This window comes from Hakea prostrata, chromosome 11 (assembly GCF_041222555.1).
Source record: "Hakea prostrata isolate BN-2017 chromosome 11, UWA_Hpros_2, whole genome shotgun sequence".
NCBI classification, from domain to species: Eukaryota; Viridiplantae; Streptophyta; class Magnoliopsida; order Proteales; family Proteaceae; genus Hakea; species Hakea prostrata.
The window spans coordinates 25,217,766-25,241,926 of NC_142610.1; the positions used below are offsets into that span (position 1 = coordinate 25,217,766).

General features: G+C 38.5%; 2 protein-coding genes, 1 long non-coding RNA gene and 1 pseudogene across 5 annotated transcripts; 1 reads left to right on the forward strand and 3 right to left on the reverse strand.

The window, feature by feature from the left end:
- Positions 1–3,729: 3,729 nt before the first annotated feature.
- Positions 3,730–4,986, reverse strand: LOC149001091 (non-specific lipid-transfer protein 2 pseudogene; annotated as a pseudogene).
- Positions 4,987–5,148: 162 nt separating this feature from the next.
- LOC149001092 (L-Ala-D/L-amino acid epimerase-like) lies at positions 5,149–10,366 on the reverse strand. Of its 3 annotated transcripts, none has more exons than XM_089139359.1 (7): positions 9,333–10,366; positions 8,784–8,894; positions 8,460–8,676; positions 7,735–8,068; positions 7,452–7,513; positions 7,217–7,289; positions 5,149–5,488 (listed from the first exon to the last, which is right to left on the reverse strand). In XM_089139359.1, coding segments are annotated over exons 1-7 (1,314 nt in total). In that variant the 5' UTR covers positions 9,849–10,366; the 3' UTR covers positions 5,149–5,487. The 3 variants fall into 3 exon arrangements, with proteins under 3 accessions (XP_088995485.1, XP_088995484.1, XP_088995483.1); XM_089139358.1 differs by having other exon boundaries at positions 5,150–5,491; positions 9,333–10,365; XM_089139357.1 differs by lacking the exon at positions 5,149–5,488 and having other exon boundaries at positions 7,213–7,289.
- Positions 10,367–16,093: 5,727 nt separating this feature from the next.
- LOC149001093 (reticulon-like protein B9) lies at positions 16,094–17,937 on the forward strand. The gene is made up of 5 exons (XM_089141025.1): positions 16,094–16,268; positions 16,450–16,630; positions 16,907–17,048; positions 17,161–17,230; positions 17,307–17,937. The coding sequence occupies exons 1-5, from the start codon at positions 16,172–16,174 to the stop codon at positions 17,474–17,476; spliced, it is 660 nt and encodes a 219-aa protein (XP_088997151.1). The 5' UTR covers positions 16,094–16,171; the 3' UTR covers positions 17,477–17,937.
- A 198-nt stretch (positions 17,938–18,135) lies between these two features.
- Positions 18,136–21,299, reverse strand: LOC149001094 (uncharacterized). The gene is made up of 4 exons (XR_016170864.1): positions 20,832–21,299; positions 20,461–20,744; positions 19,667–19,732; positions 18,136–19,576 (listed from the first exon to the last, which is right to left on the reverse strand). It is a non-coding gene; the product is annotated as an uncharacterized LOC149001094 (long non-coding RNA).
- Positions 21,300–24,161: the final 2,862 nt, after the last annotated feature.

A 24,161-nucleotide genomic window follows, 5' to 3' on the forward strand; every position in this document is an offset into this window, starting at 1 on the left:
GGATTTCTTCCGTATTTATATAGAAATCAGAAGCCACTGTTGTCGTATTTGTCTTTCTGGATAGCTTAAGTTATCTTGTATTTGCTGCTAGTGCGCCAAATCATGGATGGATGTATTGCGTGGAGCATTGAAACATGCGAATTGTCACTTTATGTCAAAATAAAAATCACATACAGGAGATGGGAGTAGGTGCAATAGGCGCGTCACCCTCTGATTTCTTCATATTGTTTCTGATAAATGCTATCAAGTCACCCACCTATCTCCATGGTTGACGGTTGGCAGCTGCCCCAAATTAACCAAACTTTCAACTTCATGGAGTGCCTTGGCCATCCAGTAAACCTGCTATCTGCAGCTAACAGATTTGTAATGTAGTTTAGAACAGAAAAAGGAAGACTTTCAGCTGCAAGCAAAGCTTGGCAGAAGCTACATTTGGAATTGAACCCGCCCCACTCCCCAGAGTGGTAATGGTGACAAACCCTTTTGATTTGATTATGTGCATGATTAAAACACAACATGATCAAGGTAACTTAATTGGAAAGATATTTGAACCGACCAATCTTTGAATCCGATACAAGAATTTGAGGTGCACAAAACAGATCTGTCTAGTATTTTCTCCACTCAGGATAAATAATTTCACAGTGATGCTGCTGCTGCTGGTGAAGTGGGTCTTAGTTTTTTTTAATTAAGCCGACACCAGGCCACTCACTGACCTTATTTTAATAGAAAAACTGATATCATGGAGCACTTGCTCACATGCATAGTTTTTCTGGATTGATTGCTGGCATCGATCCTCACAGCTTTAATTGTGTTGTGTGGTGTGGTGTGTCAAGTTAACAAGGGCTCCAGCCAGAGCTACACTGGAAACTCATGTTGCATTAAGTGGTCATTTTTAGTGGAAGACTAACACAAACCCCACTAGTAAAAAAAGTAAGTGGTTGTGTCCATTTCCATTGGATCCACCATATTTTTAATTTCCCCTTAAATTTTCTTTTAGCTAAAATGTTAATTTATTTATAACAGTAAGAATCGCGATACCAATTCCATTAGAGAAAAAGAAAAAGGAAAAAAAAAAACAGAAAAATCTTATTTGAGTTGAATATTCAGAAGTTATAGCCATGATGAGTCCATCCATAACTCCAAAACGTCATTGACTTAATACTAGGTATTGGGTATTATTAATTAATTCTTCCAGAGTCGACGCCGACATCTCGATTATCCCCACCATGTTGGTTCTAGCAAGTGGGGATGGTGACCTTGCGTACATGCTTTGGCAACCCTCTTGGTATTGGGAGATTTTAAGTACGTTCCCCAATTTAGGGTCCTTCAGATATTGAGCATGGCTGTTGAAATTATTACGCAGCACTAAAGTCGAAGTCGAGTTCCATTGTTATTTTGCCTTTCAAGTTCATGCAGGACTCCATTGGTGGAGAAGAGCCACTAGAGCCACTAATTATTGAAGGTAGACAAGAAACCAGCTGCTTTGGATAATTGGATTGCAAGTGACTGCCGTCGAGAAACTGGGGAGGTCGTGGGTTCGCACCCACTCCCCCGTATATATAAGTACACATTGGCTAGAAAGAAAGATGAACAACAGATTTGGAAAGCATAAGATAAGATTGCTGTTAATACCAAAATTTGATATTGATCTTGCCTGATATGGGAAAATATTACTGATTTGTGAATAAATCCCTTGGATAATGGGATTGACTAGCTAGCAACGTAATGGTAAAAGATAAGAATATAGTTATAAGAAGAATCCTACTGAAACGATGTTTCAAATTCAAATTCCTACTTCTTTGGATACCTACAGGCTACATCCTCCGAGTCTGAATCCCCTAATATTAAGAAGAAAATTTTAGGGGTTAAGTATTTTAGTTCCTAACATCATTATGGAGACGGCTGAAATTGCAGTGTTTAAAACGGTGGCTTGTCAGCAGAGGAGTTCAAACAATACGTATGGAAAGAGTCTCAGGAGGATATGCGGCCAAATGAAAAGTGAAGAATCTGCCAAATGAAACTTTTTACTCCAAAAACACCAGTATTAGGGGCATTCCACACAGGGGAGAGTTTGAGACCTTGATCATCTTCACCTAAAGCAGCAACAGAAAGAACAGAGATGGAACAGGGAAGAACAACCAAAGAGATTGGTTGATGGGCTTCATTGGGCTAGCTTGGACTCCTCCATTTATAGATCCCAGATGAAAAAAAACTTCACAATTAATGGACTTTTAGAAAAGTTATGGTTTCTAACTATCTAAGTGCACAGATGATAGATTTCTATATGATGTATTGTCTATTTATTTTTTGGTACAAGGGAGTTTTCTATGTAGGGGGCGTGGATATTACATATGCTATCAGCAAGAGTTGAACTAGGACTTCTTCACTAAGAAGCGAATAGAAAAGGAGAAGAATAGAGAGCTGTGAATACAAAACTTTGATCTCACCTGATACAACAAAATATTACAGATTTGTGAATAAATCCCTTGGATAATGGAATTGACTAGCAACATTAAGGCAAAAGATAAGAATATAGTTATGAGGAGAGAATCCTACATGTTTCAAATTACTACTTCTTTGAACCTCCAGGTTGCTCAGCTGAGAAAAGACCAACGCGGCCATGTAGGAAGTTAGAAAAAGAATCCTCCTGGGGCCAAGGGCAAAATCTCGCTTTATATTTAAGTAGTATATAACAGCTAAGCTGGCAAAACAAACCTCAATTTATACATACTCCTACTGCTTTGGATATAATTTTTATCTCACACATGTAGTTCCTTCAAAGGATCAGACTAATGATGTATACAATATTTGAATTCTCTATGTAGATGCTACATGATTGCTTCATATCCTTCAGAGACTACAAGTGTAACAGTAGCATCTATCGATAAAAAGATTACCCTAAGATGGTCATCTCCCAGGGCTACATCCTCCTTCTCTTTCTCGCTCCCTTGTAGCCATGGTGATACATCGGATCATGCTAGTATGTTGGGTTCTAACTAGTGCTATTTTTTTATTTTTTTTTTTGGTAAACTCTAACTGGTGCTACTTATGATGTACAATATTAGGATTACACCATGTCGCTTAAACAATTATGGACCATTGATTTTGAGCTTATGCTCAATGAATTAAATGAACGGAACTAAACCGAATGAAAAAAACCCTAAATCCCCAAATCGTCTGACATTTACACCTAATGGACCTTGAGGTTAGTTTGCTTTACATTCTGAGTGGACACAATCATAACATCAAATTCCTCCACTCAATTGCGGAGTGTGGATCCAATTTGATATGATCCTGCAACTCCAAGTTGATTAATGGTGATAGTAGTAAGTATTGCACAGTCACTAACCCATGTACCTGTCTATACTACACATTCTTGCGTAGAGGAGCTACTGATGATCTGGTCTTCCCAAGATCCGGACTTCATCACCTGGGAAGTTTCAAAGGAAGACAGGTCAAAGTTACTGGTTAAATACAGTCGACCTGGTTACGAAGCTGTAACCTAATTCATGTATTCTTGATGGCATTCAAGCTTGATAGTAGCACTAGTTTTTGGAGATTTTCCACCTTTCATAGTACAACTCGTGAGTGAAAACAGAGGATTGATGATACATGAACAAGAACAATATATATTGCAAAACAATACTGAACTGATCCAAGTAGCAAATACTCTCCCATCACCACTAACAGTCTTAATGAGGTACTATAGAACTACATCAGAAATATATATATATATATATATATAATCGTTGTAAATATACTAAACTACCACCAAACCCAGTAGTAGATCGATATGGTGGACGATAAATCAAATTGGAGGCGTTTGGGTCTAGCAGGAGGGGAACGGGGTACCACATGTGTTGGCTACCTTCCTTGCATTGGGGGAGCTGACAAACTTCTTGAGTTTAGGGTCTTTAAGATAGTTGCAGAGGCATGGTTTCTGCTCCTTAATCTTGATGCAACAGAGCTTAGATGGAGGAGTTGCAGAGATGATGGCAGATGCACATGAAGCCAGTTCTGTGGGCTTGCAAGTGACAGCCATTGAAACTTGAGCTTCAGCTAGAAACATCACCAGCATGACACACAGTGCTATGGATGACACCTTCATCTTCGTAGTGTTTCTTTGTTCAGGGCCAACAATGGAGATGGGGAAGGAAAACAAGAGGAGAGAGTTCAAGAAGATGGGTGTAGAAAGGGTGAGGCTTCCTTCTCTATTTATAGGCTTGAAAACCTCTGGAGGGGCAAAGCCAAATGTTGCTGGAGTATTAAACTACGTATATGTCTTCTCCCTCATCATGATAAAATATGACCTTGAAATGAATTTTGAGTCTTGAATAGTTAGCTTTTAGCATCAGTTTGAGGTGGTAGAGGGTCATCAGCCATGAATGATTCTCACTAGGGTCCAAATTAGTGAACCAATGAAGCTAACTTGGCTTTGGCCCATCTATTCATTGATCTCCAAAAAAAAAGAGGGTTATTAGACTTCCTGCCTTTGCCATCTCCCAACCCGAGAAATGAATGAATAAAAAATAAAGGACTCTTGCAGGTAAAGCTAAAGCTAAAGCATGGAGATTCAGAGGAGCTGGGTACTTGATAAAACTTGGATACAGAACTAGAAATTTAGAGAAGCCAAAATATGTACCTTCAGCGGATCTAGGTGCTTGATAGAATTTGAAGAGAGAAAGAGATGTCCCAGTAACATGTGGTTGATTTCACCACATAGAGGCAGGGGAATATTAAGCTCACGAGTAACTCAACTAGTTATGGTGAGGAAAAAAGATTTAGCATGCTTATTTGCATGGTCAATTATTAGCTTGATTGAGAATTACACAGGGGAGAAAAATAGTTGGTTGAAAAGTTAAACAAAATTCAGTTGCTATACTGGTAAGTTTATAATTAGGCTATGCAATTATGGTTGTACAATGATTATTTGTATTTTATTTTTATTTTTAGCTTATAATACTACATTATAGCATTTTAGATCTACAAGATTCAGGTTGGAATCTTGACCAAATTAAAAACAAAATGGTTATCTCTTAACCTCACTGCTTAAACCATAATGTTACCAGAGAAAAAAGCCTAGGTATCTGCTGCTCATGAAGGTTGACAGACAGAGATACCATATCTAGGGAAGGAACAGAACAGAAATTCTCGAAATAGCCATAGAACTGAACATGGAAATATAAATTATAGACTGTACAGCTGTTAAGAACGTCAAACTGGGGCAAATAAGAGTGCATCCAAAGGGTTTATTTAACATCACATGAATCAACATGCATATTTGACAGGTAGTTCAAGATACACTAATTTTTGGAAATTCCCTCAAGTCTTAGAAGTGTTACCCAAGGAAAAGGAGATCAAGAGCTTCTGATCTCGTTGGCTATCTCTCTTCAAGATTTGTCAAGCCAAAGACCACGATCTTCAGATGAAGTTCTTCACCCAGACCATGTTTGTTGGAAACCATTGTTCAACTGGAGCCCCCCACCATAGTCTTCTTTAGAAGCACATGTTATCAACAGAAAGAGGAGTTAATGCCTGTTATTTCATTTACTAGATTCAGGTAAAGGGTTTACCATTTGCAGATAGTTTATCAAAAGTGCATGACAAAGTCAAAATTGAGATAATACAAGATAACCAAGAGAACATGTCTACTTTATAAGACCCAACAATGGCACTCGGTCTCAATTCTGATAATTGGGTTTGAAGACTCTACAAGCTCGGGAAAAGACAGAAATTCTCTATTCAACAATAACATGAGCAATGAAATTGAAATAATTGATTGAATATTATTCAATCAACCCTATCAAGCTTATCATATCGTATAGCTGGTGAAACAGAATATGTTTTTCCTGAATCACAACATTGCCCTTGCTTCTGAAATTCTAATCTCCCCTTAAGGCCCTTGTAAATGATATCAACATTAGGCACTGCTAGATGGTGTTCTCTAGTATGTCTGAGTTTTGAGTCCTTTGCCTAAAATATTCCACAGCATGTTAAAGGATTCACAGGACCAACTTTACTTGGGATACAAAAAGATTATCCAAATCAGAGATTCTTTCAACCAACCCTATTTATACGTATATTGGCTTTGAGTTGGTGAATATGTCTTCAACCCAGTATCCAAACAAACCCCAACCCATGCTAGCCTGAAACCTATTCACGTACTTAAATGACCTACCCTGCAACCAACCCAAGCCGAACAATCAACAAACAGATCCTGTTTGGCTATTGGACCTTTAGTATCATTGCTAACAGTCAATGCCAGTATGCCACTGATCCAATATATTGCCGCTCTTATCTCTTGTTCATCTACTGGTTCAAGTACTGGACACAAGGGTTATAGGACCAGATCTCTAGAAACTCTTCATTAGAAGAGAATTCCATAATGACACCAGTGAGTTAAATAGATACAAACATAACAGTCTCTTGCTTGATCCTTGGCACCATTTGGGTGTGCTCTACAACATCCTAGGTCCTCACCAGCTCTATGGTTCCCTTATTTCCAAGGCCATTATTACACTAGTGAGTTAAATAGATACAAACATAACTGTCTCTTGCTTGATCCTTGGCACCATTTGGGCGTGCTCTACAACATCCTAGGTTGTTGCCAGCTCTATGGTTCCCATATTTCCAAGGCCATGATGCTCTCTTTGTTCATCTCTAATGGTACTTGGTCCCCTCCCTCCCCCTCCCTGGTTCTCACATAGATTTGGTCCTCCCTGTCAACAACCCCCCCCCCCACCAAAAAAAAACCGCAGGACTGCACCCTCTGGCTCCTTTCTCCGCTCAAAGGTTTTCTCCCCCTATGGCAGGAACCTTTCCTCCCCATCTAAGTAGTCAGTTGGTCCCAGGTCACATACCCCGTCATTTTCCTCACAGTTTGATGATCCCTACATTGCCTTCCTACTCAATCATTTCTCATTCACCATCACCTCCCTACCAACTCCAATTGCATAATCTACTGGAATGGCACTGAAGATGTCAACCACCAGTATCCTTCTCCAAAAGATAAATAAGCAATTCCTTCTCTTTCTTTATTCTCAATTTTGGAAAGATAGGTTGCTACTTGAAGTCATAAAGTGGTTATTTCTACTTCCTAGAAGAGGAAAAGATCTTGATTAGCATAAAATATTTTGTTATGTTGCTATTTTAACAGTCATCTAGACATTAAACACCCTAAGTACTAGTAGCTGGAAGATACTACTATTAAAGTACTCACCATGCAATATTGTCCCAATGAAGGAAACCGCCATGACCTCTAGCATTTGAGAAGTTATAAACAGCACCACAAACTGGCAAAGACAATATCAACAGGAAGCCATATCATTAGAAAGTGCTGTCAGTTCTACTGCATGGTGTAGAGATCTGTAAAGTAAATAAAAACTTGCAGTGTGGATTGAATAAAAACATGAACTTTGAGAACAAAGCAACAAAAAGCATGAAGATGAATATACCTTCGTACCCTCCAAAAACTGGATCCTCCGACAACAGCAGAGGTGTATCTAGATCAACGAATCTACAATTCAAAAGGGAGGGGGGGGGAGAAAGAGCATAAGATGAATAAACTACCACAAAAATTCAGGGGACTACCACATATTTATGCACCAAAGACATAGCAAGCATGCAAATAAATACATAAGACACAGACACCACTCCAGGGAGACACAGTACATGCATTGACCTTTTAAAATAAAAAATAAATAGAAGGGATGACTAAAAAGGGAGTGTGATACTTACCTAAAGCAGCCAAGCCCGGCAGCAAGATGACCAGCAAAACCCATAGCAAGTCTAGTCTCAACCATGCCTCCAATCATCAAACTCAAGCCTGATCTTCTCACTACCTCAACGATTTCAAGGGCTCCCATAACCCCAAATTTTGCAAGTTTAATGTTGATGACATCAGCAAGATTTCCTTCAATAATTTTCTGAGCATCTAACAAACTCCGGCAGCTTTCATCTGCAGCTACGGATATCCCATATTTTTCCTTTGCAACACGGTTGACTAGACTAAGACCTTCCCAATCGTCCCTATGAACTGGTTGTTCGAAGAGAACAGGAGTCACCCCCATCTCTGCCAGAAAGTAATAGTTAAAGGAATTGTTCACTGTCATGGACATATAGATTCTGCAACATACTGAAACAGACGTGTGTGTTTCTCTCTTTTCTGTTTTTTGTGTGGCGTTGGTTTTTCCTTTCCTTTTTTCTTTTTTTTTTTTTTTTTTTTGGGGGGAGGGGGCATGGGTTTTAGGTGAGTTTGATGCTTGGAAAGCTTGAAAAGTCAACACTTTCCAGATGCTTGAAAAGCTTGAAGAGACAATACTTTTCCCTTCTTTGTGAGTATCACCATTGCAACTAGGGTTTCAAAGACGTAGATTTTTGGTTCCTTCATAATTAAGGTGGGAGTATCAGTACAAGAAAGGACTAGCTTTTACAACAGGTCTATGGTATACAGATATTCTTACCATGTAATTTGTCAAGAACTTCAATAGCTTCCTTGGATGTGTAACCCTCATTGGCATCCAGGATAAACAAGCAATCGGGGTGGACTAACCGAATTGCTTTAAGAGCTTCAATGTCTGCATTAAGGTTTTTCCCAACCTTAAGTTTTAAGGTGCAGAAACCTTGTTTCTGATAAATTGAAGCCAATCTTGAAGCTTCAGTTGGGGAAACAATTGGAATCTGCATATTGGAACAAGGCAATCAAATTTAGTACTGACACCATGAAGATCCACTGAAGAAAAAAGTTCTTTTTAGTGAACAAGCACTGTCAAAGATTGGAATTGAACCGTTATATCAGTAGTTATGGTATTTGATGCCCCGCCAAACAACCTCCAAAGGGGTACACCGATGCTATTAGCCGTTGCATCAATCAGTGCCATCTCAAATCCTGCTCTAACCTTCAATCACAGATATACTATGGTAAGGGCAACTAATCTACCTCAAATGTATGACGAATCAAATATTATTAAAAGGGAAGGCTAGGTGTACTAAAAGTAAGAGGAGTGAATCAATCCACATAACAACAGATACTACATAGTAGGATCAATTAATCTGCCTCAAATGTATAATTATTTGAATATGATGAAAGGGAAGCTAGGTGGACTAAAAGTAACAGGAGTTAACCAATCAACAGAACATGGACATCAGTTAGAAGTTGAAAACCACTAGCTTCAAAAACAGAGTCTTTGACATCTATAACACGAAAAATTAAGAAGCCACAACTTAGCCAACAATAATTAACTCAAGAACATCAAACCGATGAGCTAAAATCTCAAAAAGAAACTGACAGTGCAGCAATATCACATACGGTATGAAATTATAAGAAGTTTACTCACAGAAGCAAATTCGTGTCCAGGAAGAAGAGCACTAATCTCGCGGAGTATCAAACTCAGAGTCATCGGACGACTCCGAGCAAGGAACTCACAGACTTCGCCGGCCTTTGTAAGTGCCGTATGCTGATCCTCGGCGGTAACAAAAGGAAGGATGGGGGTCTCACCCCAACCCGCAGACCCATTATTGAATTCGATCCTGATGGCTACATTCTCCACTTTGTCGAGCCTCGAATTGGCAATCGTGAAGGGAGATTTCAGGGGTACGTTCAATGGCCTTCCTTCTGCTCTATGTACATCGACGGTGAAAGTCTCCATCAAGTCCTTGAAGCCAAAGATCTTCGTCTTCGTAGTCGCCGTCATCGTGGTCGGCGCCGATGCCGCGGCCATTGTATTGGAGAAATAAACGACCTTCGAAACAGGATTCGATTTCAATGTACTCAAACTGGGTATGGTGTGAAAAGGAAGAGAAGAGACAGTGCCCAGGGAAGGAGAGTAGATAGAAACCCCAATCTGATTCATCTGGATTGAAACTTCGTCAGCTGTACGTGTTTGTTTCGACTGTTTCTTGTTGTCTGCAACGGACGGATCGTATCCGGTTGACGTCGATCTCGGATTCGATTATGAGGAGCAAACCAAAACCTACTGCTGCTTCCATTATTACGTCATTTGTTAATTCATTTTTGTCACAAATTCAACCAGATTGGCAGATTCCCCTACTTTTCCTTTTTTCCATGCATCTGTTGCTTCTTTCTTTAATTGTCTCTGCCGGCCTCAGTGCACGCCTTCCCTCCATTCAAAGAACCATCGAGTTGATTACAATATTATTAATCTTACAGAAACAACGTAACAAGCTCAACCGCCACTGGATGTGCTTGACAAACTGCTCTTATTCACTGCTGGACAAGACAAGATTCTCCACAAGATTCTCTGTTCTGATGCCATGCCATTGGTGTCTACCAGACCCACCATTTTAGAATATTAAAACAGCCATCTTCGGTGATCTTATGGACATTAGTCACTCAATTTCTTTAATTTGTTAGAACTCTGCCATCACTATCTGAAATGGACGACACAATAAACCTATCTAGGTCGACCAAATAAGAATTAGAACGACTTGATTAGACAATAAATAAATATACGAAAGAAAAGTATTAAGCAACATATACAGTATGAATCATAATCAATCTCTTTAAAGATAGAAATAATAATCCTGATCAAGTGAAATAATTTGAATTGCTAGTGGAGTCAAGATTAGACCATTAGACGACAACCAACCCAAGGAATTTTCTCTCTCCTTTGTTAAGTTTAGCAACGATTATAAAGTTCAAGTTGAACTCCATCTCCACACAACCAAAGTAACTTCCTAAATTATAAATATCTTCACCTTCACCATTATCAGGTATGCATTCTTGAGTTACTCCCTTTAGTATTGAGATCTACAATTTTCTTTCTTGATACAAAAAATGTGAGCTTCACTGACTTGATGGTAGTTGTTCAACCAAACTAGTCAAACATGATTTTTCAAGTTGGCTCACTTTGAACTGTCAAAAGGATTTTGGAACAATAATATCCAATAAAGCACTCTTTTCTTCCCAACCTGAAGGATGAGAGATTTCAGCCACACACAAACCCAAAAGATACCTATAAAAATGGAAAATACAAGAGAAGCTGATATTCTCATTTTCTCAAGAACAATGAATTACTACCCATAAAATAAGAAAAAAAAGAAAGATGGAACCAGATGATTTTACTTGATTAACAATAATAATTCAGTCTTATCTCAATTACATAATTTTCTTCAAATCAGCCCTATTGAAGGTTATTTTTAAGGTTATTTTGGAAGTAAGATCTAAACCCTATTGAAGGATATTTTTAAGTAAAGATTTTTTTCATGGATTAAGTAAAGATCTTAGACATTGCTCTCATCCCAAATCTAGATGTCAATTAAGGTCGCTAGTGTTTTAAAATCTTGGGAAGATTTGTGAGTTTCAAATCCACGAGACTAGAGGGGATATTATCCTTTTTGTTTTACTTGGGAACTTGGTTCGTTTTAATGGATTTTTGTCTCCCGTGCGGCAATCAACAATTCGTTTGTTACCGTTATTTAGATATAAACAAGTACCGCGAATCATTTGTGTTGATTATGAACCAAGCAACCATACTTTCAACGGCTACAACCCCGGATTTTGGATTCTCTCTCCTTGATTTTGCTTCAGTCCTGTGCCTTTAATGTACAGGACTGTTCAGTCAACCGTTTGATGCATTACAAATGATTCGTGGCCGTCGATCTATACATGTGTGACTTTAAGTGAGTTAAGTGAGCAGCCGACCGGTCTATCTACGAACCGGCCCATTTACTGAACCAGACGAACCAACCCATATGTTTTTTCAAAATCAGTTGAAAACACCAAAACACAGTTGCAAACGAGATTTTGACATATCGTCTTCTGCCCTAATTTCCGAAACCTCTGAAGAAGCTCTTCCACTTGCTTCTATATGGCTCTCTACTGGGTGTGAACGCAGTCTTGTGAAATCTAGATTCATTTTTTGTGGTGATCGTTTGCTTTCTTTTTCCTTATTTTTTTCTGGTCTTTGATGCTCGGGCCTTAAGAAGAAGGAAAATGAACTAAACTGATTTTCACGTTTTTTTTCTTTTCTATTTGAGTCTCCTCCAGATTCGCCAGGTTCTCTATGTTCTATGCAAATATTTCACCTGGGTATTGTTAATTTTATTTGCCCTCGCGGTTTTCCTTCTCATCTGTTCCTCCTCTCCTATTCGTCTTCCATTTTGTTTAGATAAATTCTGGAGTTGCCAGTGAAAATCTTACATATTTCTTTACTCATCTCTTTGTCTTCCTCTGTTATTATGTATTCCATCTTAGAGATTGCTCTTTTCAGGTTGTGCAACAGTACATCTGAAAAGTGTTCTTTGGATTTATCCTTGACTAGAAAATCCGTCTTTCTTTTTCTTTTCTTGCTGGTTTAATATTTTTTCTTGGGCATTTGAGATCTCTTTTCGAATTTGGGAAGTGGATCTTTTTTAGATTCTTCATTTCATGCTTATATGAAAGGAAAAGGTATTCCGATTCCTTGCAAATGACTGTCGGTATAATACTTCGTCTCCTCTTAAAATCTCCATCTCTCTGCATTTCCTCTCGGGATTCCCTTTCCCCCTGCAACTCTGTCCTCTATATATCGATCTACTTTGGCTTAACTCATGATCTCCCCCGTTTGAATGAATGGGAGGTTGAAGAAGACAGGACGCAACTAGAAATAGAGAGAGAATCCAGTTGGGTTTGTTCCTATCAATATGCTCTGTGTTTACCTTTGGACTTGCATTTTGGGTTGGCAAGGGAATCCTTTAATGTATTTTGAATCTGATGGTGCAGCTTGTGCTTCCCACCTTACCTTTTGGCGGGGTTGGAGAAAGTGGTACCGGTTCCTACCATGGAAAATTTTCATTTGATGCTTTCAGTCACAAGAAGGTAGTTCTGCACCGAAGTTTTGGTGGGGATGCACCCGTGAGGTACCCCGTACCCTGATACACGCCTAAAAACCAAAGATTGCTCAAGGCTATGCTAGCGGGTGATATAATTGGAGTCATTTGCGCTTTGATCGGATGGCCTAGGATTTGATTGATCATGTAAATTTGCATCATGTTTTCTGTATTACTCGTATGGTTTACCAACTCGTTTGTAAGTTGTGTAATTTGTTCCAATTATATACAAAGAAATGATGTTTATTGTTTGTAAAACATTTGATCTTGGTGATTAGTTTTTCAATGTTCACTTGGTGTAAATTGGTTTGTGTTTTGAGGGATTCTTAATCAAATGTTGGGTCAGTTAAAGAGTTCAATTCTGGGAGCACCAGTATCAGTCGGTTGTCAACAAGATGAATATTTAAATTACCATATGGTCGGACATGTTGCCTGAGGAAAGATGGACTGGAGCACATTTATGGAACTCAACCATTTTCATTCGTTCATTCTATTATTTGTCCTGCCCAGATGTTTACTTGAATACGGTGGCCTTGTGGTCTACTTGTTTGTATCACTTCCGAAGCTTGCTTGCTATTTTTGTTAAAATGGCACGGATGTGTCTTCTTCATACTAGAAGGCCACCAACCACATAGAGCCAGAGGCTGTTACTTAGCGCATATTTTTGGTCCCATCAAAATGATATTTCTTTTTGTCCAAGGATGCAAAATTGACCAAAGCCAAGCAGAGGGAGTTGGAGGACCCTGGTATTCTGGAAGTTATACCCACTTGAATGAGGAAAGTTTTATCTAGAGTTTACGGATAAAGAATGGTTTTCTTTAGTATTCTCAAAATTACCTGCAAATCCGACAAAGTTGCCTTGATTAACCAACTAGATTATTCAATTGGTTGGCCTTCTGGCCTTTTGTGAACAAAACAGAGTTCAAGTTCTGGGGCTGGTGGTATGAATGCTTGTGAACAAAACAGAGTAGTGCGGTAGAATCATCAACCAGGCTGATGCTCATGTTATTTAGAATAATGCAAAAGCTTACCATTCAAGGGGACAAGTGCGGTAGCCTCCACGGCCGGTGAGCTTCCAAGGTGGACCTTGTTGTCTATGAACTTGTTCCATGAATCTGTGGACCCTCGTAGACTCGTAGCTTACAGCCATCCCTGCAGTCCAAAACATAGAGCATAAATAGAAGAACAGTAAGCAAAAGTTAATCGGGAAGGACAAGAACTGGGGTTATAGCTAGAAGGGTTTTGCAAGAAGAGCAAACACCATAAGCATCAAGCAGCAAACAAGAACTAGGTTTGAAACAACAATATCAAAACTACATTGATCAGCTTCTCATGCCCACAAGTGAGAAATCTATGGTGAAATATACACAGGGTCTCCAGCAAATAATCATGCCTAAGACAAATGATAAATCTGAAGCCATATATACAACAAAGTAGGACAATAAACTCATCCAGAAGTGAAACGCTATCGCCACTCAAATAGGTGAAGGAAGAGCTAAAGTAAGAATGGGATCCTAGCCTCAACTAGAGGCTAATCTTGCCTGAACAACTTCCTACCCCCTCAAATTTATGCTCTAATCTAACTCGAACAACTTCCTACCCTGAAGCAAAGTAATCAAACTTAGAAACACCAATAGTCCTGGACTTCACATAAACCACCGAGCTTACTGGACTCATCATTTCCTATAGAAAAAACAACAGAACAGAAGCCTTCTGTCTTATAAGACCAATATATCCAATATGTAATCCGCCCATCATTTGATTTAAACTGCCTGAAACAGGAAAATGTAGCATTCTTGCAGCTCCAAACCCCTAGATTTGAAACCTGAAACAAGATAATGTAGCAATAATCAAGAAAAAGATAAAAACAAAAATGAAAACCAGCAGATCCTTCAAACATTTAGGCACCTCAAATTTCAAAGCTTTCCTCCAAGGCTACAAATTCAACGACAATTCCATCTGGTACCTTTTGGAGATTGAATAGGGTATGCAAGAAAGTAACAAATGAAATTGATTCTGGAGTGGGCTTACTAATGGAGCTTGAACTCGGACGCCTCTTTCTGCTTGGGAAGAAGTTTCACCGGCCTCCATCTCTAAAGGACAGGTTCATCTAGAAATTTAGCATAAATCCCACAATTAGCAAAACCGGGCTTATAGGAGCAGAGGAGGCTTTAATCGAGCTTCTGGTGCTTTGATTGGTGAAAGTGCCAAGAGACAGAAGCCACAAATGGAAAGCTCTCTATATATCTCTTCCAATGCAACCAATAAACAATATGACCAGAATCAAAATCGTAGTACGAAAAAATAAATATAAAATATAAATTTTACATTGCAAAAGAATGGCGATTTAAACTTTGCGCGACAACAAATGTATTTCCGGCCGTAAAAAACATGAAATTTTTTATCGTTACTGAATCCACCAACAAACTTAGAAGAAGCAAGAAGCAGAGGAATATGAAAAAAAAGAACAACGATCTACTTGATCTTCGATCTCCTTTCATTTGAGAAAAAAGTTCAGTTTCTTTGCAAAGCTAGAATTAAAGCCTACCAGATGAACCTTCTCTCTGCGATTTTGCCTGTTCAGAGCTTCTTCTTCTGAAACGAGGGTTGAAGACGAATTGGAGACCTGTGTTTTGGTGATTTTCAAATGATTTTGAAAAACGTAAAACCCTATCGATTTTGATTTTGATTTTGATTTGGTGTTTTTCAAACGATTTTAAAAAACGTATTACCTCGGTTCGTCTGGTCAAGTGAAATGGATCGGTTTGTAGAGAACAAACCGGCCGGGTTGTTCACTTAACTCTATAAATTGCATGAACGGTAAAGATTGATTTGGAGGCATCGGACGGCTTGCTGAACAGTCCTGCGCATTTAATGCGTAGGACTGAAACAAAATCGGGTAACTTGGTGATTGGCTATTTGGATTCCAAGAAAAAGGCGATTAAAAGGAGGAAAGTATATATATATTTAGGAAGAGTCAGATGGGAGGATATAAATTCTAAACCATCTTATGCACTGGCGGGCATGTGAAGTAAGCTTGGAATCCATGCCAAAGCACCCCCCATATATTATGAGGAGAGTCAGATGGGGGGAAATAAATTCTAAACCATCTTATGCCTGGCGGGCATGTGAAGTAAGCTTGGAATCCATGCCAAAGCCATTCCTTTCTTTCCTACTTTTTGTAACTTTCCTTTCTTTCCTACTAAGACTAGAATCCATCTTCTTATATAATGTCTACCATCTTAAGACCTGCAATCCATTACCAAAAAATAGAAACAGAAAAAGCAAAAAAGAAGACCTGCATTTCAAATTCCAGTCTTAACTGTTCTCAGACATTCCTATCAATATGTCTCTCATTTTAGATGATGAATTGCCTTCTTCATCCAGAACTCCACTCTTTGGTCGAGAACGATCATTAGATGCAATCTTTGGTGGAGGAACAGGTATTCTTCCTTTGCAAAAAAACTACTCTACCGCCTAAGATGCTTAAATTTCGAATTCTATATCTATCAGTTCTAACGTTAGCATAAACGGAACCATAATTCACAACGCATGAGCTGGAAATAAATAAAAGCAAACACCTAACTTTGTTCTGCTATTAAAATGATGGTTGTATTTTTGCAGTTGCAAATGTGTTGTTATGGAGAAACAGGAACTTATCAGCTGCAGTTCTTATTGGGTTCACACTGATATGGTTTCTTTTTGAGGTTGTCGAGTATCACTTTCTGACACTTCTCTGTCATATCTTCATCACTGCGATGCTCATCCTCTTCATATGGTCCAACGGCGCCCCATTCTTCAACCGGTGAGCTCCTTTCCCAAGTTTCATTCTTTCTGATTCTTCTATAATAAGAACATTGGCCATGAGTATGGTGACACAAAGCACCAGCTTAAACTATATGTACTCAAGTACCAATACGTCTACATAGTGCAGTAAGATTCTCACAAGAGACTTCTCAGTTAGCCGAAGGACTCCTGTAACAATAAAAAGGAATCCTAATCCCTTAATCTGCTGCTTTTGATTATGGAAGCCATTGTTTGGTTCACAGTTTAGCTTTCCTAATTCACGTTTTGTCTTCAGGAATCCTCCAACTCTACCTGAAATTGTCTCATCAGATTCGGCATTCCAAGAAGTAGCTATAAATTTCTACAAGAAACTCAATCGATTCATATTAACTCTCTATGACATTGCATGTGGAAAGGATTTGAGCCTCTTCATTATGGTATCTTAATTTACCTCCTGTCCTGTTCACTTTTTTTTTGTTTTTTGTTTTTTTTTTCCCAATTTTGAATCACCATTATCACTTACATGATTCCAACTATCAATGTTCTCAGGTCATTGCTTCCCTCTGGCTACTATCAATCATTGCTTCCTGTTTCAGCACTCTGAATCTTGTATATCTCGGTAAGCAAATAGTGGGTTTTCTTTGAATTTCTCCAACTTCAATTCTTGTTAACTGACCTTTTGAGCATGTATCAAGGTTTCCTCTGCATGATGGTATTGCCAGCTCTGTATGAGCGCTATGAGGAAGAAGTGGATTTTCTTGCAAGCAAAAGCAGTCAGGACATGAAAAAATTGTACAAGAAATTTGACTCAGAAGTTCTTAACAAGATCCCCAGAGGTCCAGTGAAGGATAAGAAATTCAAGTAGAGTGGAGATGCACGTTTGATGGTTGAAGGTTACACGTAAAAATTTCATTCAAAATAAGAGAGTTTCTCATGTGGGATTAAAATGGAATCTCCAATCTTTACTAAGAGATCCAAATTTCCAGAGGACCTCCCTACAATTTCATATGATGATATTATTCAATAATAAAGAATCCTACAATCTTGGTTGTAAAATTCAATCTGCGAAAGCATGGCACCAACAGTCTGGAACCATTTGCAATTTATGTTTTTCCTCCACTCCTCCAACCCCTCCACCACCCTCTCTTTTTCTTTTTCTTTTTTTTTTTTTTTAAATTTTTGTATCCAGAGACATACTTCATGATGTACTTTATCATGCTCTGTCTAGTAGGAATATGCCCCATAGTAAAAACAATGAAAGAAGACCCAAAACAAAAGGGAAGATGAACCCTAACACCAAGGACACAAAATTTTGATTTTAACTCACAACAGTTGATACAATATGCTTCACATCATTTGACAGCATACCATTTGCTTCACATCAGTAATAGCCAAGGAATAGATGCACGAGATGCATAAAGCCTATGAATGACAACCTGGTATACAACAAAAAGCCTTGCCCCAACTAAATGGGGTCGGCTAAATGACAACCTGATATGCTGTATCCAAATTATGGTATAGATGCTGAAATGATGTCAGTATCGCCTATGTAATAAATAATGGATGCTGTTTCTAAAGCAACATAAAAGCATCCATTGTAACTTTCCAATCCAGCATGGACACAATTCAGCTAGTAAGAAAATCACATATGTCAGTTTCATGGAAGGAAAATATGAAACTAGAAAGGAATTGAAAATACCTAACAATAGAGTAACATAACTGAGAATAGGACTTACAGTAGGGGTTAAACTCGTTTGGAAACAAAAGCATGTACTCAAGTTACAAAAGACAACAACCCAAAAGAAAGAAAAAAAACAAAGCAGCACCTGGTGAGTTACTTCACAGATAGGTAAACAGGAATATATCGTGTCTCCTTATTGTTGTAAGTTTTCTTATGACCTTTGCTGACTACTACATGTTTGCTAACTTTTAGTAACGCATCATATATGTAATGAGGCTTCAATGGTTCACTTGTTACCGTGCAGAAGGCAGCCTTCTACATGAAGGTTTGTCCTTTCAGCCTGCCACCAATGAACAGCATCAAGGATGTGATTCCCGAATAAGTGAACATCCATGCAGTAATTACGTTGAAAAGGGAAAAAAAACTAGTTGAGCTTCAAATGCATAAAATGTTTAGACTAAACCATATTGAGATAGAATGGCAGCTTCTACTACCTGCAATCCTCAGCAATAAGAAGAGCAGTATTGTAGAATGTCATCAAATGAAGAAAGAGAGAGACACTTGGTGGACTTACAGAATGTAAACCAGTTTGTGTAGACTAATAGAAACACCAAGCAGCACTATTTGGGGTCCAAAAACTTGTCAAACCACAAAAGTTATTCTTCAACAAGTATGATATTAGAGAATGATGGTCATTGCATCACATATTTGACAAAGTTAAATAAAGAATTAGAGACAAATATAGGTAAATTAAGGATATGTATTTTCTTTCAGTTCCTACTAATAAATTTTAGGGGTATTCATGGTTTCTAGATAATATTCCGGATTGGGAGAAGGGGAAAAAAACAAAATAGGTTACTTGAATATGTGCAATTTCAATTAATTAAAGTATTCAAGTTCAAAGTGAACCTGGTAAAGTACTGGAACCTGCTGGACATCATTAGCAGATTTCTCTGGTGTTGAAGAGTGGGTTGTGAAGGGCATATACTTCACGGGCACTAAAGTGGTAAAGGGAACCAATCCTGACCTTGGTGTTCCTGGCAAACTTGCAGCTGTTGTGATTGGTGAACAGGGACCCTGTGAGGGGACTGCAATCATGGGAATACCCATGGGATAACAAATTGCGACCATGCCTATTCCAAAACCAATCCCTACTCCACCTCCTGTGCTAATATTCATGCTTGTAGGCATAAAGGGAGGAATTTGGGGAGGATCTACATTTTGAACACCAGCTGTTGATACATATGGAGCTTTCAACAGGCTACCTCCCCCCATTGACATCATCTGATGAATGAAAGCACAAAAGACAATTGCAATTAACCTAGTTTAAAGAATAAGGAAAACAAACAGATATACATGGTGGGTCTTCCTTACCTCAACTTGCAGTTTAAGGGCTTTGAGATATTTAATGGTCCCATCCAACACTGAAGCTCTGTCTGACTGAAAGCCACAGTTGGAACAGATAAAGCTTAAGTGCGTAGATATTTTATTGCAATGAAAGTCAAGCTCTCAGCGACAGACTCAGCAGCTAAACCATATTTTAGAATTATAGTATTGGGGATATTAATGTTTTTGTATTTTCAGAGTGAAAAACGGAATCCAAAGTGTTTGTTAGGCAATGAAACAGAACAGGGAAAATAGTGAAACTGATTTATCAAAAATTACAATTTCACAGAACTAAGAGAGGGAGAAGATAGAATTTATGAAAAACCAATAAGATCAAACTACATAGCAGCATTTTAAATTCCATTAATTGCTTACATAGCCTGTTTTGAACAGCGTTACATGTTCAAACATTTTGAGCCATGTGTACAACTACTGGACAGAGAGAACGTGGTTTGGATCAGTAATTTATTGAATTCAGTACATGTAAAGGCTTAACACATATTAATCCAATGTTCATTAGATTGTAGGCAATTCACAAGATTGAAGTGTACAAATCATACAAGAAATTGGAACCGTAATTTCCTGGGAGGGTTCTCTAGCAATCTTGCGCATTTAATAAAACTTGCAAAAATTCCTCCCTGATGGTATATGTAATTTCCCCACCCCTACATATAAAAAGCTACCTTGTACTCGAAAATAAGAAAAAGAAAAAAAATAACATTTACAAGAACTCAATCAACAAACTGTCAATTCAAACGATGGTTGAATCCAAATTCACTCACCTTGTTACAATTGGGAATAAGTTCCTGCAAGGTTCTGATCTTCTCATTGATTCGATCCCTCCGCTTCTGCTCACAAGTGGAAATTATTTGGGGGAAAAGGAAACAATTTTCTTGTTCTTCTCTAACATAAATCCAGTAAAGATAGAAAAGCAGTTATCATGAGCAAAATCACGCTGTCCCTGCTCCCTCACCCTCTCAGACTGGTTGTGACCCTCGCCAGTCCAGTTACGCTTGCACGGGCTAGCTTGCTTTCTCTTCATAACGTCCATGATCCTCTCGAACTCCTATGTCCGAAAAATCAAATGGATTCAAAAACAACACCGACGGAAAGAAGTGCATATATTGAAGTCTTAAAAATTGATCTCTTTTACCTCGTTGCATACCCGCTCCTCGGAGCCGACAAGTTTCCCTTTCCTCCTACTTGAAGAGTTCCTTCTTTCCACAGCTTTCCCTTTGCTTCTATCTGAAGAGTTCCCTCTGTCCAAAGCTAAACAGCAAGACTCAGGTGTAAGAGCAAACGATTCTCTGTTCCGATGCGGAAGAACTATTTGGAGAACTCCTTAAGCCTGGTAGCTTGGACATCTCGTCCATCCTCAAGGAGCTCATGAAGTAGCTCAAGCGCAGTCAGCAAGTAGTTTTCTTCGAGGAGGAAATTGATGACACAGTTGCAAAGCGATGATCTCTCTACGTCCATTATTGGTTAATGGCGATTCGCGGTGTCCAAACAGTGGCTTAAGACATCCCCATAGTCGAAAGATAATACATTTCTAACAAATTAATCTCGAACACAGCGGAGGCAGAGACGAGTGAGCCTTCGTTGCAGCTCGAAAAGACATGATTCACAGAGGAATCCTCGATTTCGCTACAGTTTTCAATTTTCATATGGCAGATACAGGCAGGAATAATCCTATGATTTCGTGTTGATTCTCCGCTATGGGCTTTCCACGTCTGCAAGGGGCCCAAGTCATTCGCATGACGAAAATCCATAAACGCCCTACCTAGATGGGTCCGTCAAATTAAGTGAGCCATAGCTGTTACCGTTGATCCAGAATCCAGATGCTTTGAATTACAATGAAACACACCAAGGATTTATTTATTATTATTAAATTATTTTTTTCTTTTCATGTTTTGTCGTCATCAAATCAATCAAAGATTGAAGCCCATAAGCCCCAAGAGATTGGGAATTTTTAAGGGCCTGGTTGGTTAAGCTTATCCAGAGATTTCAATCTTCGATCCAAATGGGAGATTTTTGCTGATGGAATCCCTGATCATGAAACGAGACCATTTACACAACGGGAGATTTATGGAGGGGGAACGGATTCACCCAACATCAAAGCGTTAAAGATTTGAACCAATCAATAAATATTTTTAGGATAAATCTAAAATTTCTTCCAAAATTCAAACTAACCAACAGTTATTTTACAAACCATGACTCTAGAGATTTGAAATTTGTAAATTTAAAATCTCTAAAATTTTGAAATCTACCGACTCAAGTAACCAAACAGGCCCTAAGGGAATGATAAGGGTTTACATCTAAGAATAGATTTAAGGATAGAAAGTTATATTTATTTATTATTTTAATTTAATTGTAAATCTTAAATCTTAAACTTAACATTGTACTCGTATTGTTCATCCATAAGGAAATGATGATCATTTCCATGTCATAAATCAGATAGTGAAGAGAATAAAAATTTGGAGGAAAGGAAGAGTGGGAAAAGATAGAAGTTATAAATCAATACTTTCTTGGTCTTACTATCTACAAAACACATTGAAGGCTATCACTACTATACCTAAAGCATATCCACTACTAAGCCTTATTTAACTTTTACTTTGAAAGTTAAGTCTTGTGTGACTCGTAATTTAAACAAACCATGATACCCAAGAAGGGCAAAAAAAATGAAAAACCAACAAGTAGAACACCTCAACTCCTTCTTTCTTTGTATACAAAATTAACCCAAAAAGTAATTGTCTGAAGCACGCAACAAGGAATTATTCCAAAGATAGTGTCAAATAAACCAGTTTCACTTCTTCCTTGAAAGGGAGCCCCAGTAGGGATAGATAAAATTGTGATATTAGTCCTCAGAAAGGAAACCATGGAGGTTATGGTTAAGTTTTTCATGATCAAAGGGTTTGCATTTTGGAGGTTATCTCTTGTATAGTATTGATGCGGCTGAATTTTTTTTTTGAACCTTATGGTTCAATTTTTACACTTGCACTACTTATTCATGCAACCAAAGTAGGTTTTCAACGGCTGATAGTTGAATTTAATTGTAGTGAACTCATTTTAAAAAGAATAAACAGATGATCAACAAGGGGCCAAGTCCATTTATGCTACTAGGGAGAGAGAGAATATGATGATGGGGACCCCTTTGTTCTTGACACTGGCCCTAATCGCGCTGTCATTGATATTGGTTTCTAAGTTGTAACATATGATAGGAAGGCAAGGACCCGACCGAACCACTATTACTCATGGCTGCCGCCTTCCTTTTATATTGTTTTGGTTTGGTACTCTGGCATGCGCTGAACTGAATGATCTGTAACGTCGGTAACGAAAGGCTTTATATATCAAAAAAAACATGGAACCTGTAAAGAAAGGCTAACTGCTAACTGCTTTCTTCCAAATTAATGATTAACTAAGTTACATGAGTACTCTTTTCTGCTCTTCAATATAGAAATGAGATTAATGGGAATAAAAACAGTACCTGATCAGTTAGTTATGGAATGTACAGCAGAGATCTTATGATGTCTGCTCTTTGCAGCCGAGGGAGTCATTATTGAGTTGGGTTGGCCATGGCGGCGATGGCATGGCCCTCCCAGCTCGTTCTGTGGGGGGTTTTTACTAAAAGAAGACAATTAATTACATGGGAATTGATTTATTTTGGTAAAGATAGGTAGAGAATCATATCGACAAATTTAATATGCAGTTTTAAATCATCTATATTTATCATCCACAATTTCTTTTTCCTTTTTCCTTTTTCCTTTTTCTGTTGGGGCCTGCGAGTCATATGCATCGAATCGAAGGAAGAAAAAATTAATAGAAGATTGGAAGAATCGAGACATGTCAAAAGCCAGAAAGGAGAACTTCTGTGTGAGCAGGATTGGTTATACACTTATACGATAAGATATATGATCAAATGTTCTATCTATTAATCAAGCAGGCACGCTCTCACACACACACTTACCATTAGTGCCGACTGCCCAGGCCAGTGGGGCTCACATTTGGCACTTCAACTCTAGCGTCTCTGCAAACAAACGGCTACTTCCTTAGCTATTTCAATTTCTCGGCTTTTGCTTTATACTTTAAAGACATCTCGCGAGATATAGAGTTTAGTGCATGAGTGCATCCCAATACAGATGACATTGGCTAGTATAGTCGTTCTTTTGTTGCCTTTCTTCCCAGGTGGCTCGCATGCAAAAGGTGTTACCGTACTACATGGTCCGACCAAAATTCAGAATTGGACCAGGGTTCAAGGTACATATATGATATATCATTATCATATTCACCACATTTGACCAAATGCGTTTCCGGCACTAAAAATAGCCTGTATCTTCGACCAACATTGGTTCAGTCCTTGTTTTGTTAATCCGGAACCGGTTCGCTCCTGTGGGTGGAGTGGTTAATTTATAATGACTCAGGGGTTCAACCGACTGGTCTGCTTGACCTCTTCGAGTCATTGAGTGGCGACGACCCATCCACGGAG